The sequence below is a fragment of the Pseudophryne corroboree genome, chromosome 1, assembly GCF_028390025.1.
Source record: "Pseudophryne corroboree isolate aPseCor3 chromosome 1, aPseCor3.hap2, whole genome shotgun sequence".
NCBI classification, from domain to species: Eukaryota; Metazoa; Chordata; class Amphibia; order Anura; family Myobatrachidae; genus Pseudophryne; species Pseudophryne corroboree.
In genome coordinates this window covers 478,141,387-478,154,907 of record NC_086444.1, presented here as the reverse complement: position 1 = coordinate 478,154,907, position 13,521 = coordinate 478,141,387, and the positions used below count along the sequence as shown (strand labels likewise).

Below are 13,521 nucleotides of genomic sequence, written 5' to 3'. Positions count from 1 at the left end.
TGACCGCCAGCATAACATACCTAACCCAATGAGATTGCTTCCCTAAATTATCTTGCCTGTTTGTATACATTTTGGAACTCTGCATTTATAAGTATCTGACTTGTACAGTGCTGGATAAATGTCTGGACAAATGTTGTGCTGGATCTCAACACTGTGTTTCTTTTTGCTGACGACATAGGATGAAGAAGATTCTTTTGTTATGAAAGCCATCATCCACGCTATAAATGATGACAATGTGCCTGGATTGCAGCACCTTCTTGGGTCTTTGACAAATTACGATGTAAATCAACCAAACAAGGTAAAATGTTCATATAATTTGCTTATATTGCATACATATTATTCAATTACAGTCAGCTGAATGTTTATTAGATATGTGGTATTTTCTTTAGTAGCATTTGCGCTTATTTTTTTATCTCTTTTGGAGCTGTAAATCCTTTTTGGTTTATTTTGGTGTAAGTGCAGCTCACAAAACAACTTCAGACTTTTTCGGCCTTTCCTTGTGAAAACTGGATCACGTCTAGTATAGTAACATGTGCACCATATTAGTGTACCTGGGAATCTTCGGATTCTGACCTTGAGAGAGTTTTTTTCAAGTTTGCCTTGGGATAGGAGTGGAAACATTTCAGGAAAACACATTACACAGGCCGCATAGGGTCGCTAACATTGACCCACAGGGAAAAGAAAGCCTGGTAACATTGTGAATACTTACTCTTACCTATTCAGTTTTAGACTAATCTATGTTTTCAAGGATTTGCAAGATTTTCATAATTTGTACATAGAAAAGGTTGTTCATGAAAGTAACTCTAGTTTTTAATATTGGCCAGATGTCTAATACATTGTTACTTGTTCCTCTTTTGTCCTATATTGGGGACCGTGAAAACAATTTGTTTAAATGGGAAGGCTGAGGAGTAGGCACTAAATAGTTCATTCTTTTGAGGCTGAAATGCCCTTCTTTCTTAATCACTCCCATCTCCACCTGCATCTCACTTTTTTAATGCATGGTCTGCTGGAATGCCACAAAGATGTTAGTAAGCTTTCGTTTCTAGTCTTTTATTTGATTTCGTATTTTCCCCTATGCACCTTAGCAACCTTATGGGACTTCATGTACCCACAGAGCGGGGATATAGTATCAGTAGTTTTGCCGTAGTCTGCTCCAAATTGCCCTGGGGTGACACAAGGCACCTACAGGGCATGGGTCCCAAAAATACTGCACCTTTAAAAAAAAAAAAAAAATCATCCCGGGAAGCCACAGCCTTAAAGTGATAATGTCACTGCCCTACCTGCATATGTGTGTTAAGAGGCTGATTGGAGCCTACCCCGGTGGTGTTTTTCTGGTATAGTGATAGGCGGCAGATCCAGCTGATCTCCCTCCAGGTGCCGGCTCTTCCAATCAGTATTCTGAAACTATGCCCAGTATTCAGAGTTTTAATTCAGGCACAGAACCTCTTACAAGGGTCCCCTCTCAAGATCTAATCGAACAATTCCACCAGAAGTTGACTGGTAATGTCAGAGACATATTAAATAATGAGATGGGTAGAGAAATTTGTTCCAGTCATCGTGGCTGACTTTCCGAGTCTGCACAAGAGCCACAAGATCAAGGATCCATTCGATAGTGGAACACTGCGGGGTTCCAAAGATGTATCTGAGGGTCTCCAGGCTAAACAAAAAAATTCCCTATTATGAAGCACGATCCAGAGATACTCTAGCAACCTTAGTGGATACCCTGAAGGCACCTTGGTCATTTCAGTTAGCTTATCTGTTTGTACCAATTCCTTTGTTGCCCAAGGTCCTGAGCACATAAGGATAGAGAAGGCGCATGTGTTTCTTGTGGCCCCAGACTGGCCAAGAAGGGTATGGCATCCCGATCTGTTGTTCAAGATGGTGGATCCCCCTTGGCACTTTCCCATTAGCGAAGATCTGCTCACACAATTAAGTTTGCAGTGTCTTGTCTTAACGGTGTAGCACTTGAAATCCAGTTGTAGAGGACTCTCAAACATGGTGGTACAGATTATAATTAAGGCTAGGAATCTTGTGACCGCAGCCATCTATCATAGGGTCTGGTAGATGTATATTTACTGGTGTGAGCACCAGAGGTTGCTGGCTATTCGTTTAGTTTGACACATGTTCTTTCTTACAGATAGGGCTAGACTAGGGTCTACGTCTTGCTTCTTTGAAGGATCAAATTTTTCTACTCTTTTTAAGAGGGCATTAGCATTGCTGCTGCAGGTGCTATACCTCTTTATATTCTGCCGGTTCCATCGTGGGATCTTCTTTCGAACCTCTTCAGGCAGTAGACTTTAGATGACTTGAATGAAAAGCTGTTATTTTGTTAGCTATAGCCTCTGCAAGGAGAGTGTCTGCCCTATCAGCTCTTTTAAATCTCCACTTAAATTTTTTTCTTCTGATAAAGTGGTATTGTTTACAAGCCTGTCGTTTCAGCTGAAGGTGGTTTTGAATTTTCATTTCTATCAAGAGATTGGGTGGGTTTTTTTTGCCATTTCGGCAGTCATATTCTTCTCTTCATCTCTTGGATGTGGTCAGGGTATGGCGCATTTATGTGGAGCAGACCTCTTCTTTTCACAAGACCAGTAGTCTCTTAGTTTTGTTTGAAGCTCGCAAGCTATGCTGGTCGACCTCCATGCAGTCCATTGCCCGGTGGATTAGATATACTGTTAGACAGGCTTATTTTGTATGTGGGACAGTTGGTTCCAGATCCCATCAGGGTTCATTCTACAAGAGCTGTGAGCAGTTCTTGGGCAATGCAGTATGGTGCCTCAGTTGTGCCAGGCAGCTTTACAAAAATGTTAGTTTCCACGCTTTTGCTTTTTAAAGATGCCAGTTATGTACACACAGTTTTGTGTATGGCATTGCCAGAACTTGCCCCACGTCCTTAGGTTTGCTTTAGGAGGAATAAAGATTTCATACTCACCTTAAAATCAGTTCCTCTGAGTACATCTGGGGAACACTGGTTGTGCGTGGTGCATGATTGTGTTCTCCATCAGGCTTTGGAATATTAAAAACTGAGATGCTGGTAGAGATGGAAGGGCTTAACCACTTAACTGACGATTTTTCCCTTCAAAACTGGTCATAACATTGTTTCTCTTACGTCCTAGAGGATGCTGGGGACTCCAAAAGGACCATGGGATCCGCAGGAGCTTGGGCACACTAAAAAGACTTTGACTGGGTGTGAACTGGCTCCTCCCTCTATGCCCCTACCCCAGATCTCAGTTAGACTTTGTGCCCAGGAGTGACTGGACACACACTAGGGGAGCTCTACTGAGTTTCTCTGAAAATACTTTGTTAGGTTTTTTATTTTCAGGGAGACCTGCTGGCTACAGGCTCCCTGCATCGTGGGACTGAGGGTAGAGAAGTCAGACCTACTTCGGCTTAGTTAAGGGCTCTGCTTCTTAGGCTACTGGGCACCATTAGCTCCAGAGGGTTCGATCACTTGGTTCGCCTAGCTGCTTGTTCCCGGAGCCGCGCCGTCACCCCCCTCACAGAAGACAGAAGCCGGGTGAGTATTAGAAGATCCGAAGACTTCAGTAACGAGGTACAGCCCAGCGGTAGCGCTGCGCTCCATGCTTCCACACACACCACCAACGGCACTCACAGGGTGCAGGGCGCTGGGGGAGGCGCCCTGGGCAGCAGTTACTGAGGTTTTTAAAACTGGTGAAAGCCATATTCGGTGCCCGGGCACCATATATAAGACCCCCGCCAGTATAAAGAATTTAAATTTGAGCGGGACTGAAGCACGCCGGGAAGGGGCGGGGCTTAGCCGCACAGCTCACCAGCTCCATTTTCTTCTCTCCACAGCCGCTGCAGAGAACGTTGGCCCGGACCTCCAGGCTCCTCGCAAGTAACAGGGAGCAAAACGGTGGGGGGGCACAAATAATTTTGGTGCTTTTATTGTTATTATACAGTGCTACTGACATATATTATTGTGGTGTAGTATATGGGCGCTGGGGTGTGAGCTGGCATACTCCCTCTGTGTTTCTCTCTCCGGGTTTTCCTGTAGGCTGTCCCCTTTATTTGGCCAGTGTGTGTGTTGGGTGTCGGTACTTGGTGTCGGCATGTCTGAGGCTGAGTGTTCCTCCCCGGAGGAAGTTACTGGGGGCGCAGAAAAGGAGCTGGAGATGGCTCTGTTGGCACAGCCGACTGCTGATTGGGTTGCTATGTTGAGTACACTTAATGCTAATGTGGCTTTGTTGTCTAAGAGGCTTGATAAATCTGATTCTCAGACACAAACATGGAGAAAATTCATGGAGGATGCTTTGGCTCAGGTGCAGACCCCCTCAGGGTCACAAAAATGTTCATTTACCCAGATGGTAGATACAGATGCCGACACGGACTCTGATTCCGATGTCGATTTTAATGAGGCTACTTTACACCCGAGGGTAGTTAAGAGTATTCAGTACATGATTGTGGCTATTAAAGATGTCTTACGTATATCTGATGAACCGGCTGTTCAGGAAACAAGGATTTGCCTTTTTAAAGGGGAAAAACCTGAGGTGAAATTTCCCCCCTCTCATGAAATGAATGCTCTTTGTGAAAAGGCTTGGGAGTCGCCGGACAAGAGGTGGCAGATTCCCAAGAGAATTTTTATGGCGTATCCTTTCCCCTCTGATGACAGGGAAAAATGGGAGTCGTCTCCGAATGTCGACAAGGCTTTATCCCGTTTGTCCAGAAAGGTGGCGCTTCCGTCCCCTGACAGGGCTGCTCTCAAGGATCCGGCGGATCGCAAGCTGGAGACGTCTTTGAAGGCCATTTTCGTTAATACTGGTGCATTGCTCAGACCTGCTGTGGCGTCGGTATGGGTGAGTAGTGCTATTGCTAAATGGGCTGATAATTTAGCTTCTGATATGGATACCCTTGATAAAGATGATATTCTTTTGACTCTTGGTTATATCAAGGACGCTGCAGATTACCTAAAGGATGCGGCGAGGGATGTTGGCTTCTTGGGATCAAGAGCCAATTCCATGGCGGTCTCGGCCAGGAGGGCGCTGTGGATCCATCAATGGAATGCTGATGCCGACTCCAAGAAAAATATGGAAGCTCTCCCCTTCAAAGGTAGTGTCTTGTTTGGTGACGGCCTGGCTGACCTGGTGTTTACCGCTACTGCGGGTAAGTCATCTTTTCTTCCTTATGTTCCCACACAACAGAAAAAGGCACCCCATCAACAGATGCAGTCCTTTCGGCCTAATAAATACAAACGAGGTAAAGGCTCGTCCTTCCTCGCTTCAAAGGGTAGAGGAAGGGGAAAGAAGTCGCCTGCAGGATCAGGCACCCAGGACCAAAAGTCCTCCCCCGCCTCTACCAAGTCCACCGCATGACGCTGGGGCTCCCCTGCGGGAGTCCGTGCCGGTGGGGGGCCGTCTCCGGATCTTCAGTCAGGTCTGGTTTCAATCAGCCCTGGATCCTTGGGTCTTAGACATAGTGTCCCAAGGGTACAAGCTGGAGTTTCAGGAGATGCCCCCCCCCCGCCGCTTTTTCATATCGGCCTTGCCAGTCTTTCTTCCAGAAAGAGAAGTAGTGAATGCTGCGATACAAAAGTTGTGTCAACAGAGGGTCATTGTTCCCTTTCCCCTGTCCCAACGGGGGGAAGGGTTCTGTTCGAGCCTCTTTGTCGTACCGAAGCCGGACGGTTCGGTCAGACCGATTCTGAACCTAAAATCCCTCAATCCATACTTGAAAACTTTCAAGTTCAAGATGGAATCTCTTCGAGCTGTGATCTCCAGCTTAGAAGGGGGGGGATTTTATGGCGTCAGTCGACATAAAGGATGCCTACTTACACATCCCGATTTATCCTCCGCATCAGGCCTTCCTGAGATTTGCAGTGCAGGATTGTCATTACCAATTTCAGACGTTGCCGTTTGGGCTTTCCACGGCCCCGAGGGTTTACACCAAGGTTATGGCAGAAATGATGGTACTCCTTCGCAAGCAAGGGGTCACAATTATCCCATTGGACGATCTCCTGATAAAGGCGAGGTCAAAAGAACAATTGTTAAATAATGTGGAACTCTCCCTGACGGTTCTGCAACATCACGGTTGGATTTTAAATTTGCCAAAGTCTCAGTTAATTCCGATGACTCGCCTGCCCTTCCTAGGTATGATCCTAGGCACGAAGCTTCAGAGAGTGTTTCTTCCGGAGGACAAATCGCTAGAAATACAGACCATGGTCAAGGAGCTTTTGAGACCGACAAGAGTGTCGATTCATCAATGCACTCGTGTTCTAGGGAAGATGGTGGCGGCTTACGAGGCCATTCCGTTTGGCAGGTTTCATGCCAGGGTGTTTCAGTGGGACCTGCTGGACAAATGGTCCGGGTCTCACCTACACATGCACCGGAAAATAAGTCTATCTTCCAGGGCCAGGATCTCTCTCCTGTGGTGGCTGCAAAGCTCTCATCTCCTAGAGGGACGCCGTTTCGGAATTCAGGACTGGGTCCTGCTCACCACTGATGCAAGTCTCCGAGGCTGGGGCGCAGTCGCGCAGGGAAGAAGTTTCCAAGGAAAATGGTCAAGCCAGGAATCTTCTCTCCACATAAATGTCCTTGAGTTAAGAGCCATTTACAATGGCCTCCTGCAAGCGAAGAGCTTTCTTCAGGGTCTCCCGGTACTGATCCAGTCGGACAACATAACAGCGGTGGCCTATGTAAACCGCCAAGGCGGAACAAGGAGCAGGGCGGCAATGGTGGAAGCCACAAGAATTCTCCGCTGGGCGGAACAGCACGTGAGCGCTCTGTCAGCAGTCTTCCTCCCGGGCGTGGACAACTGGGAAGCAGATTTTCTCAGCAGACACGATCTCCATCCAGGAGAGTGGGCTCTTCATCAAGAGATATTTGCAGAAGTGACAAGGCGTTGGGGAACTCCTCTGATGGACATGATGGCGTCTCGCCTCAACAAGAAACTTCCGAAGTATTGTTCCAGGTCAAGAGACCCCCAAGCCTGTGCAGTGGACGCCCTGGTAGCTCCGTGGATGTTTCAGTCGGTGTATGTTTTCCCTCCACTTCCTCTCATTCCAAAGGTGTTGAGGATCATAAGGAGAACAAGGGTTCGGGCAATACTCGTCGCTCCACGGAGGGCCTGGTAGCCGGATCTTCAGGAATTACTAGTGGAAGATCCCTGGCCGCTTCCTCTAAGAGCAGACCTCTTAATGCAGGGTCCCTGCCTATTTCCGGACTTACCGCGGCTGCGTTTGACGGTGTGGAAGTTGAACGCCAGATTTTAGCTCGAAAGGGTATTCCCGGGGAGGTTATCCCCACTCTCCTTAAGGCTAGGAAGGAGGACACGGCGAAACATTATCACCGTATTTGGAGAAAATATGTGTCGTGGTGTGAAACCAAAGCAGCTCCTGCGGAGGAGTTTCACTTAGGTCGTTTCCTCCATTTTTTGCAGGCAGGCGTGGATGCAGGCCTGAAGTTGGGTTCCATCAAAGTGCATATTTCGGCCTTATCTATTTTCTTTCAAAAGGAATTGGCCGTCCTTCCTGAGGTTCAGACTTTCGTGAAGGGAGTACTGCATATCCATCCTCCAATTTGTCCCACCAGTGGCGCTATGGGATCTTGAAGTGGTGTTGCAGTTTCTTATGTCTCATTGGTTTGAGCCTTTGAGTAAGGTTGAGTTAAAGTTTCACACTTGGAAAGTGGTCATGCTTTTAGCTCTGGCGTCTGCCAGACGAGTGTCCGAATTGGCGGCCTTGTCTCACAAGAGCCCATATTTGATTTTTCATTCGGATAGAGTGGAATTGAGGACTCGTCAACAATTTCTGCCGAAGGTGGTCTCTTCGTTTCACATAAACCAACCTATTGTGGTGCCTGTGGCTACGGATGCTGTGGCGGTCCCAAAGTCTCTTGATGTTGTAAGAGCTTTGAAAATTTATGTCGCCAGAACGGCTCTTACTAGGAAGACAGAGGCTCTGTTTGTCCTATATGCTTCCAACAAGATTGGAAATCCTGCTTCTAAGCAAACTATTGCACGCTGGATTTGTAATACGATCCAGCAAGTTCATTCTTTGGCTGGGCTACTGTTGCCGAAGTCAGTAAAGGCCCATTCTACCAGGAAGGTGGGCTCATCTCGGGCGGCTGCCCGAGGGGTCTCGGCACTTCAACTTTGCCGAGCAGCTACGTGGTCGGGTTCAAACACTTTTACTAAATTTTACAAGTTTGATACCCTTGCTGATGAGGACCTCATGTATGCTCTATCGGTGCAGCAGAGTCGTCCGCACTCTCCCACCCGATCTGGAGCTTTGGTATAGACCCCATGGTCCTTTTGGAGTCCCCAGCATCCTCTAGGACGTAAGAGAAAATAAGATTTTAATACCTACCGGTAAATCCTTTTCTCCTAGTCCGTAGAGGATGCTGGGCGCCCATGCTAGTGCGGACTGTTCCTTGCAGTTGAGTTGATACTGGTTAAGTTCGGTTACACATGGTTTGTGTATCAGTTATATTCAGCTTGTTGCTGTGGTTAGTTCATACTGTTATCTGGTTTCATGCTACTCCAGTTGCACTGTATGTTGTGGTGTTGGCTGGTATGTTTCTCGCCCTTAGTTTAACAAAATCCTTTCTTCTAAATGTCTGTCTCTCCTGCGCACAGTTCCTATAACTGAGGTCTGGGGGAGAGGCATAGAGGGAGGAGCCAGTTCACTCCCAGTCAAAGTCTTTTTAGTATGCCCAATCTCCTGCGGATCCCGTCTATAACCCATGGTCTTTTTGGAGTCCCCAGCATCCTCTACGGACTAGGAGAAAAGGATTTACCGGTAGGTATTAAAATCCTATTTTTTATTTAATGTTTTATTTAATATAGTTTAAAAAGTATTTTTTTTTATATTATATTATGCACATCTGCAGAACGGATCTCCTTGTCAAAACTGGGAGACACAGTGGGGTGCGGTCGCATGTGATCTGACAATGCCAGTTAAGAGGGAGGGGAGTTAGTTACAGCTTCAATAGAATTAACTATTTAGTACCTACTCCTCCGCCTTCCCACTTAAACCCATTGTTTCCAGTGTCCCCCATATGGAATCTTGGGGGGGGGGGGGGGGGGGAAATGTTGTGTTTTTTTTTTTTTTGCTTGATGCCATTCTTAGGGGCATATTCAGGGATTCAGTATGATTTACCAGCGACCAGGATGCCGGCTGTCCAGTATACAGACAGCAGTATCCCAGCTGCCAGTTTGCAGGCAGCGGGGCGTGCGCAGAGAGTCCCCTTGCGGGCTCGGTGATGCGCTGCGCTCATCACAGGATCTATTCCCGCTTTAGAGGTGTCGTGGACACCTACGAGTGGGAATAGTTCTGTACTGCCTGTATCCCGGCCGGTGGCATTGTTGGCTGGTGGTATTCCAGCGTCTGTATCCTGACCGCCTGGATCCTGACAGCTGGCAAATGAACGGATCCCATATTCATTAGCCACAGGACTTGACTTACTTTAGACTTGTATCTCCCCTGTTAAGTGCCTGTTACTATTCAGTTATATCCCACAGTATGCGGCGTGCGGCTCTGACTGCCTACGTAGCTAGGCTGTATAGTCATGGGGCTACCCTTATCATGCGAGCGCTTCGCTGTTCAGTGCAGGGCGGTCTTTTACAGAAGAGAGTTGTAATATTGTGATTTATCGCGAAACTACAACTCATGCTGAATCAGGCAAGAAGTGCATCCTCGTGGCTTACTGCTGTGCATTTAACCCTGGAGCTAAAAGCCTACAGTCCTGTGGACAATTGAATGTGCTCCTTATTATCTATTGCTATTCTTTATGCTTTGAGTGTAAAGTAGGTCTTTATAGAGTGTTATATGTAGTATATTATGTATATCTCCAGTGTGGCAAGATAATGTTTTATTATTGTTACATCCAGTTCTCAAGTCATGTCCTATGTGTATATAATGTTTCACACAATCTAGGCCTGCAGATGTAGCCATGCTCATCCAGCTTGTGGCACGGGCATACACTCCTCCCATGAATTCTTACACATACCTAGGCACACGCGCACACTGCCCGCATTTGCTGCAGGCTAGATGAGCATGGCTACATCTGTATAATGTATAATTACATGAATGAGACTGCTAGTATTTCCAGCAGTGCCAATAGATCATCTCCATTGATATGTATAAATGAAGAAGAAACACACTGCTGTGGAAAATGTATTTGGCATGCAGATTCTCTGTTAGGACTGATGTGGTCCAGCTTTGCAGCCTCGGGCAAACATTCTCCACTTTGAGTGCTCTCACCTTAATCACATTTGCCAGACTTTATCGAAGACCTGCATGCTTATTGCAAATAGCCTTATGGGCCCTACGCATTCGGCGACACGCCGCTGAGCTGCCTGGCGGCCGATACGGCAGACGGGTGACCCGGCGGAAGGTGACGGAGAGAGTGAAGTTTATTCACTCCCCCGGCTCCATAGCAGTGCATGCTAATATGGACGAGATTGTCCATATTGGCCTGCATGCATAAGCGACCCGGCACCAACGATGACAGAGTGCGGGACCGCGCATTGTTCATCGTTGTTGCCTACACACTGAACGATATGAACGAGTTACTCGTTCATTAATGAACGAGAACGTTCATATCGTTCTGTTATATCTCCTAATGTGTAGGGCCTATTCGTTATAACACAGGTCCTTGATGCTTGTGAATGTGACTTTATGCTAATGGAATAGTTCAATTTTTTTATTTAGGTTAAGTGAGCATAGAGCTGTATCAAGTTTCTGGTTCTGTTTCTTGACTTTTTGGTATCCCTGTGTTTCAGCATGGCACACCCCCGTTATTAATTGCTGCTGGCTGTGGAAATATTCAAATGCTGGAGTTGTTAATTAGACGTGGAGCGCACATCGATGTGCAGGATAAGGTCTGTGTTCAACTGATATGTTATTTTACAAAATAGACTATTAGTGTTCATTCTAGGATTTTCTGAGGGCAGGGTGCTGATCATTGAGGAGGGCACATTTTCATTTTGAAGGGCACATTTTTGAGGTGACACTGCGCACAAAGCATAGCGCATATGTTTATAGTTTTTATACATATATTTTCCCCTTAATGTATCATTTACCCCTACATACATATAGGATGCCCATGTAACACCCAACATCTGTACTGAGAAAAATACTATATTTGTCCAGTCTTCTTGAAAGAACGGCTACAGTATATACATTATAAGTAGATGATAATAAATGTCTCCTCCACTGCTGAAGTAGTTATAATCCTTATGTGTTATAAAACAGAAAGTTAAGCAGAGGGTTAAAATATACAATATAGGTCAGTGGTTTCCAAACTTTTTGTAGTCACGGCACCCTAGAATATCAGAATTTTTTTCACGGCACCCCTAGGCCAAAAATTTCTTATTGAGAAATTTAGAAAGAAATATTACATTAAGTAGATCACGTTTATATGTCATCCTTAGGGTCAGTTATGTGGTGAGGGACAAGATTTGCTTCTGTTTGTCCCCATATTTTATGACTGGCAGCCACCAGCACTAGTTTTGCCTATTATATTGACCATAAATGATTTAAATTGGTCCTGGACCACCAACCCAGGGCACCCCTGCAAGTGTCCCGAGGCACCCCAGGGAGCCACGGCACACAGTTTGTGAACCACTGGTATAGGTACAAAATAAGTCTGTTCTTCTACTAAGGAAATAGTGTAAGCAGTACATGCTCACTGCTTACCCTGTTCTTTCCCTCTATATCAGAGTTCTGTGTTATGCCGGCAGCCACTGCAGTGATGCCATTTACTGTCCCTCCTCTGCCATCCATTTCATTAAGTATAGAAATTGTTTCCAATTTCAGAGGTAGGCAGGGAGTAGACAACTACATTGTAATATGCACTCTGACTGTTGCATTCTGTATAAAAGGGGGCGATTTATGATCCTGCAGGGTGCACTGAAAAACGGCAGGGTGCTTTTTCACATTTCAAAAATGGGCAGGGTGCAGCACCCTGCTGAAACAGCCTAGAAGGAACACTAGACTATTCCTCTATTGACTTGGTCTGTAATTGATAAGATCATATATACTAACATATCGGTGTGTGCTGTGTGTAACGAATACTGCAGCTACTGTAATTATACTGTATTCACCTAGGCTGGATCCAATGCACTTTATTGGGCCTCTAGGCACGGCCATGTGGAGACTTTAAAATTCCTCCATCAGAACAAATGTCCTCTGGATGTTAAAGATAAGGTAAGTTTTATATTTAACAATTTGCAGATAGGGTTGTTTGCCCTCTTCGAGGGGGAGAGTAATATTGATTTTGTGTCTGATTGCGTCAGTGCAGAATTAAATTTGCATTAGGTGACATGCTCTTACCTGAAATGGTGTTGCTCATACTGCAGTGCTGAAAGATACTTCCACCCAAAATGAAAGCCGCCACTCATCACCCTAACTAGCAGACTGCTGGGTGCTTGATTGATTTTATTTCCATATCACTGGAGCTGTTGAGGCAGTTAGACTATGCAGTGCTGGTAGGGATGACTGTTCCTGACCAGTGTGTGTCCCTGGTTGTGCTTCCATCAGTTATGTAATAAGGAGTATTAGATGGCAATAGTCTGGTAACTGTACAAACCATGTATATTTTTCAGCTATATCCTCAATCCATTCACCATCTTCCTCCTCCCACCACGTTACCATCTTTCTCTGTTGTGGTTATCTCCTACACATAGCTCACATATCACAAGTGTGGGGTGCACTGTGGCCTAATGTGAACTGCGCTTTCTGTGTCGCATAATGTTAACGGGGCACTACAGTGTGTTTAACACATTTGTGATGTTGGCAGTATTTCCACATTATACTTATATCATTTTGACATTTTATTGGTTGGAACCCTCACCAGTAAAATAAAGGGACACAATTCAAAAACAGTATAGAATGATTTTTACAAACCTGCACTCAGTGGTTAATGAGATTAAATTCTATGTATTGATATAAATAAAATCTAGAACTCCATGTGCAGGATGCATGTGTTTTTCACTCTTCGCAAGCATAACAGTGTTTATTAACGTCATATGCTTGAAAAAAATCACAAAGGACAGGTCTCCAGGTAAGAGCCGTCCTTGGCGATAGAAGGACCCGGAAGTCCCCCTGCGCATGCGTCAAGTGACTAACTTGGTACAGGGGTGCTGGGAGGGATCCAATTAAATCTCTCTCAGGGGGAATCATGAAAAGAAACCCAGAGGCTTCTAAAGGGCAACACCATCTTTGTGTTGCCCACTGCATCCGGTATGCAGCCAAACCTACAAAAACTGCATTTTCATAGGTATGGCTGCATTTTTAGCATTAAAGCATACCGCCCCATATAGCAGATTTTTCAACAATATAAAATGTGGACCATTAATACTGGTAATAGCGGATACAGATATTATTTAAAAGTGTAACATTATCATACAATATAATTAGTCTTTTGTAGACACTTGGTAGAAATATGAAACATAGTACAGCTGAGCTCAGGTTTGTAATCGTACACATTGCCGCTGTACACTGAACATCCTGTTGGTAGTGAACTTTTGATTTCTTATAAGAAGTGAATTTACAAATGAAGCTTT

At 45.5% G+C, this 13,521-nt stretch overlaps 1 protein-coding gene across 1 annotated transcript in view; it reads left to right on the top strand.

Annotated features, from left to right (window-relative positions):
• Window positions 1-13,521, top strand: part of DAPK1 (death associated protein kinase 1) — a 244,935-nt gene that overhangs the window by 176,793 nt on the left and 54,621 nt on the right. The window contains exons 12-14 of the mRNA XM_063913762.1: window positions 179-298; window positions 10,738-10,836; window positions 12,065-12,163. Coding sequence (XP_063769832.1) covers window positions 179-298; window positions 10,738-10,836; window positions 12,065-12,163 — 318 coding nt within the window. The remainder of the gene's footprint in view (window positions 1-178; window positions 299-10,737; window positions 10,837-12,064; window positions 12,164-13,521) is intronic.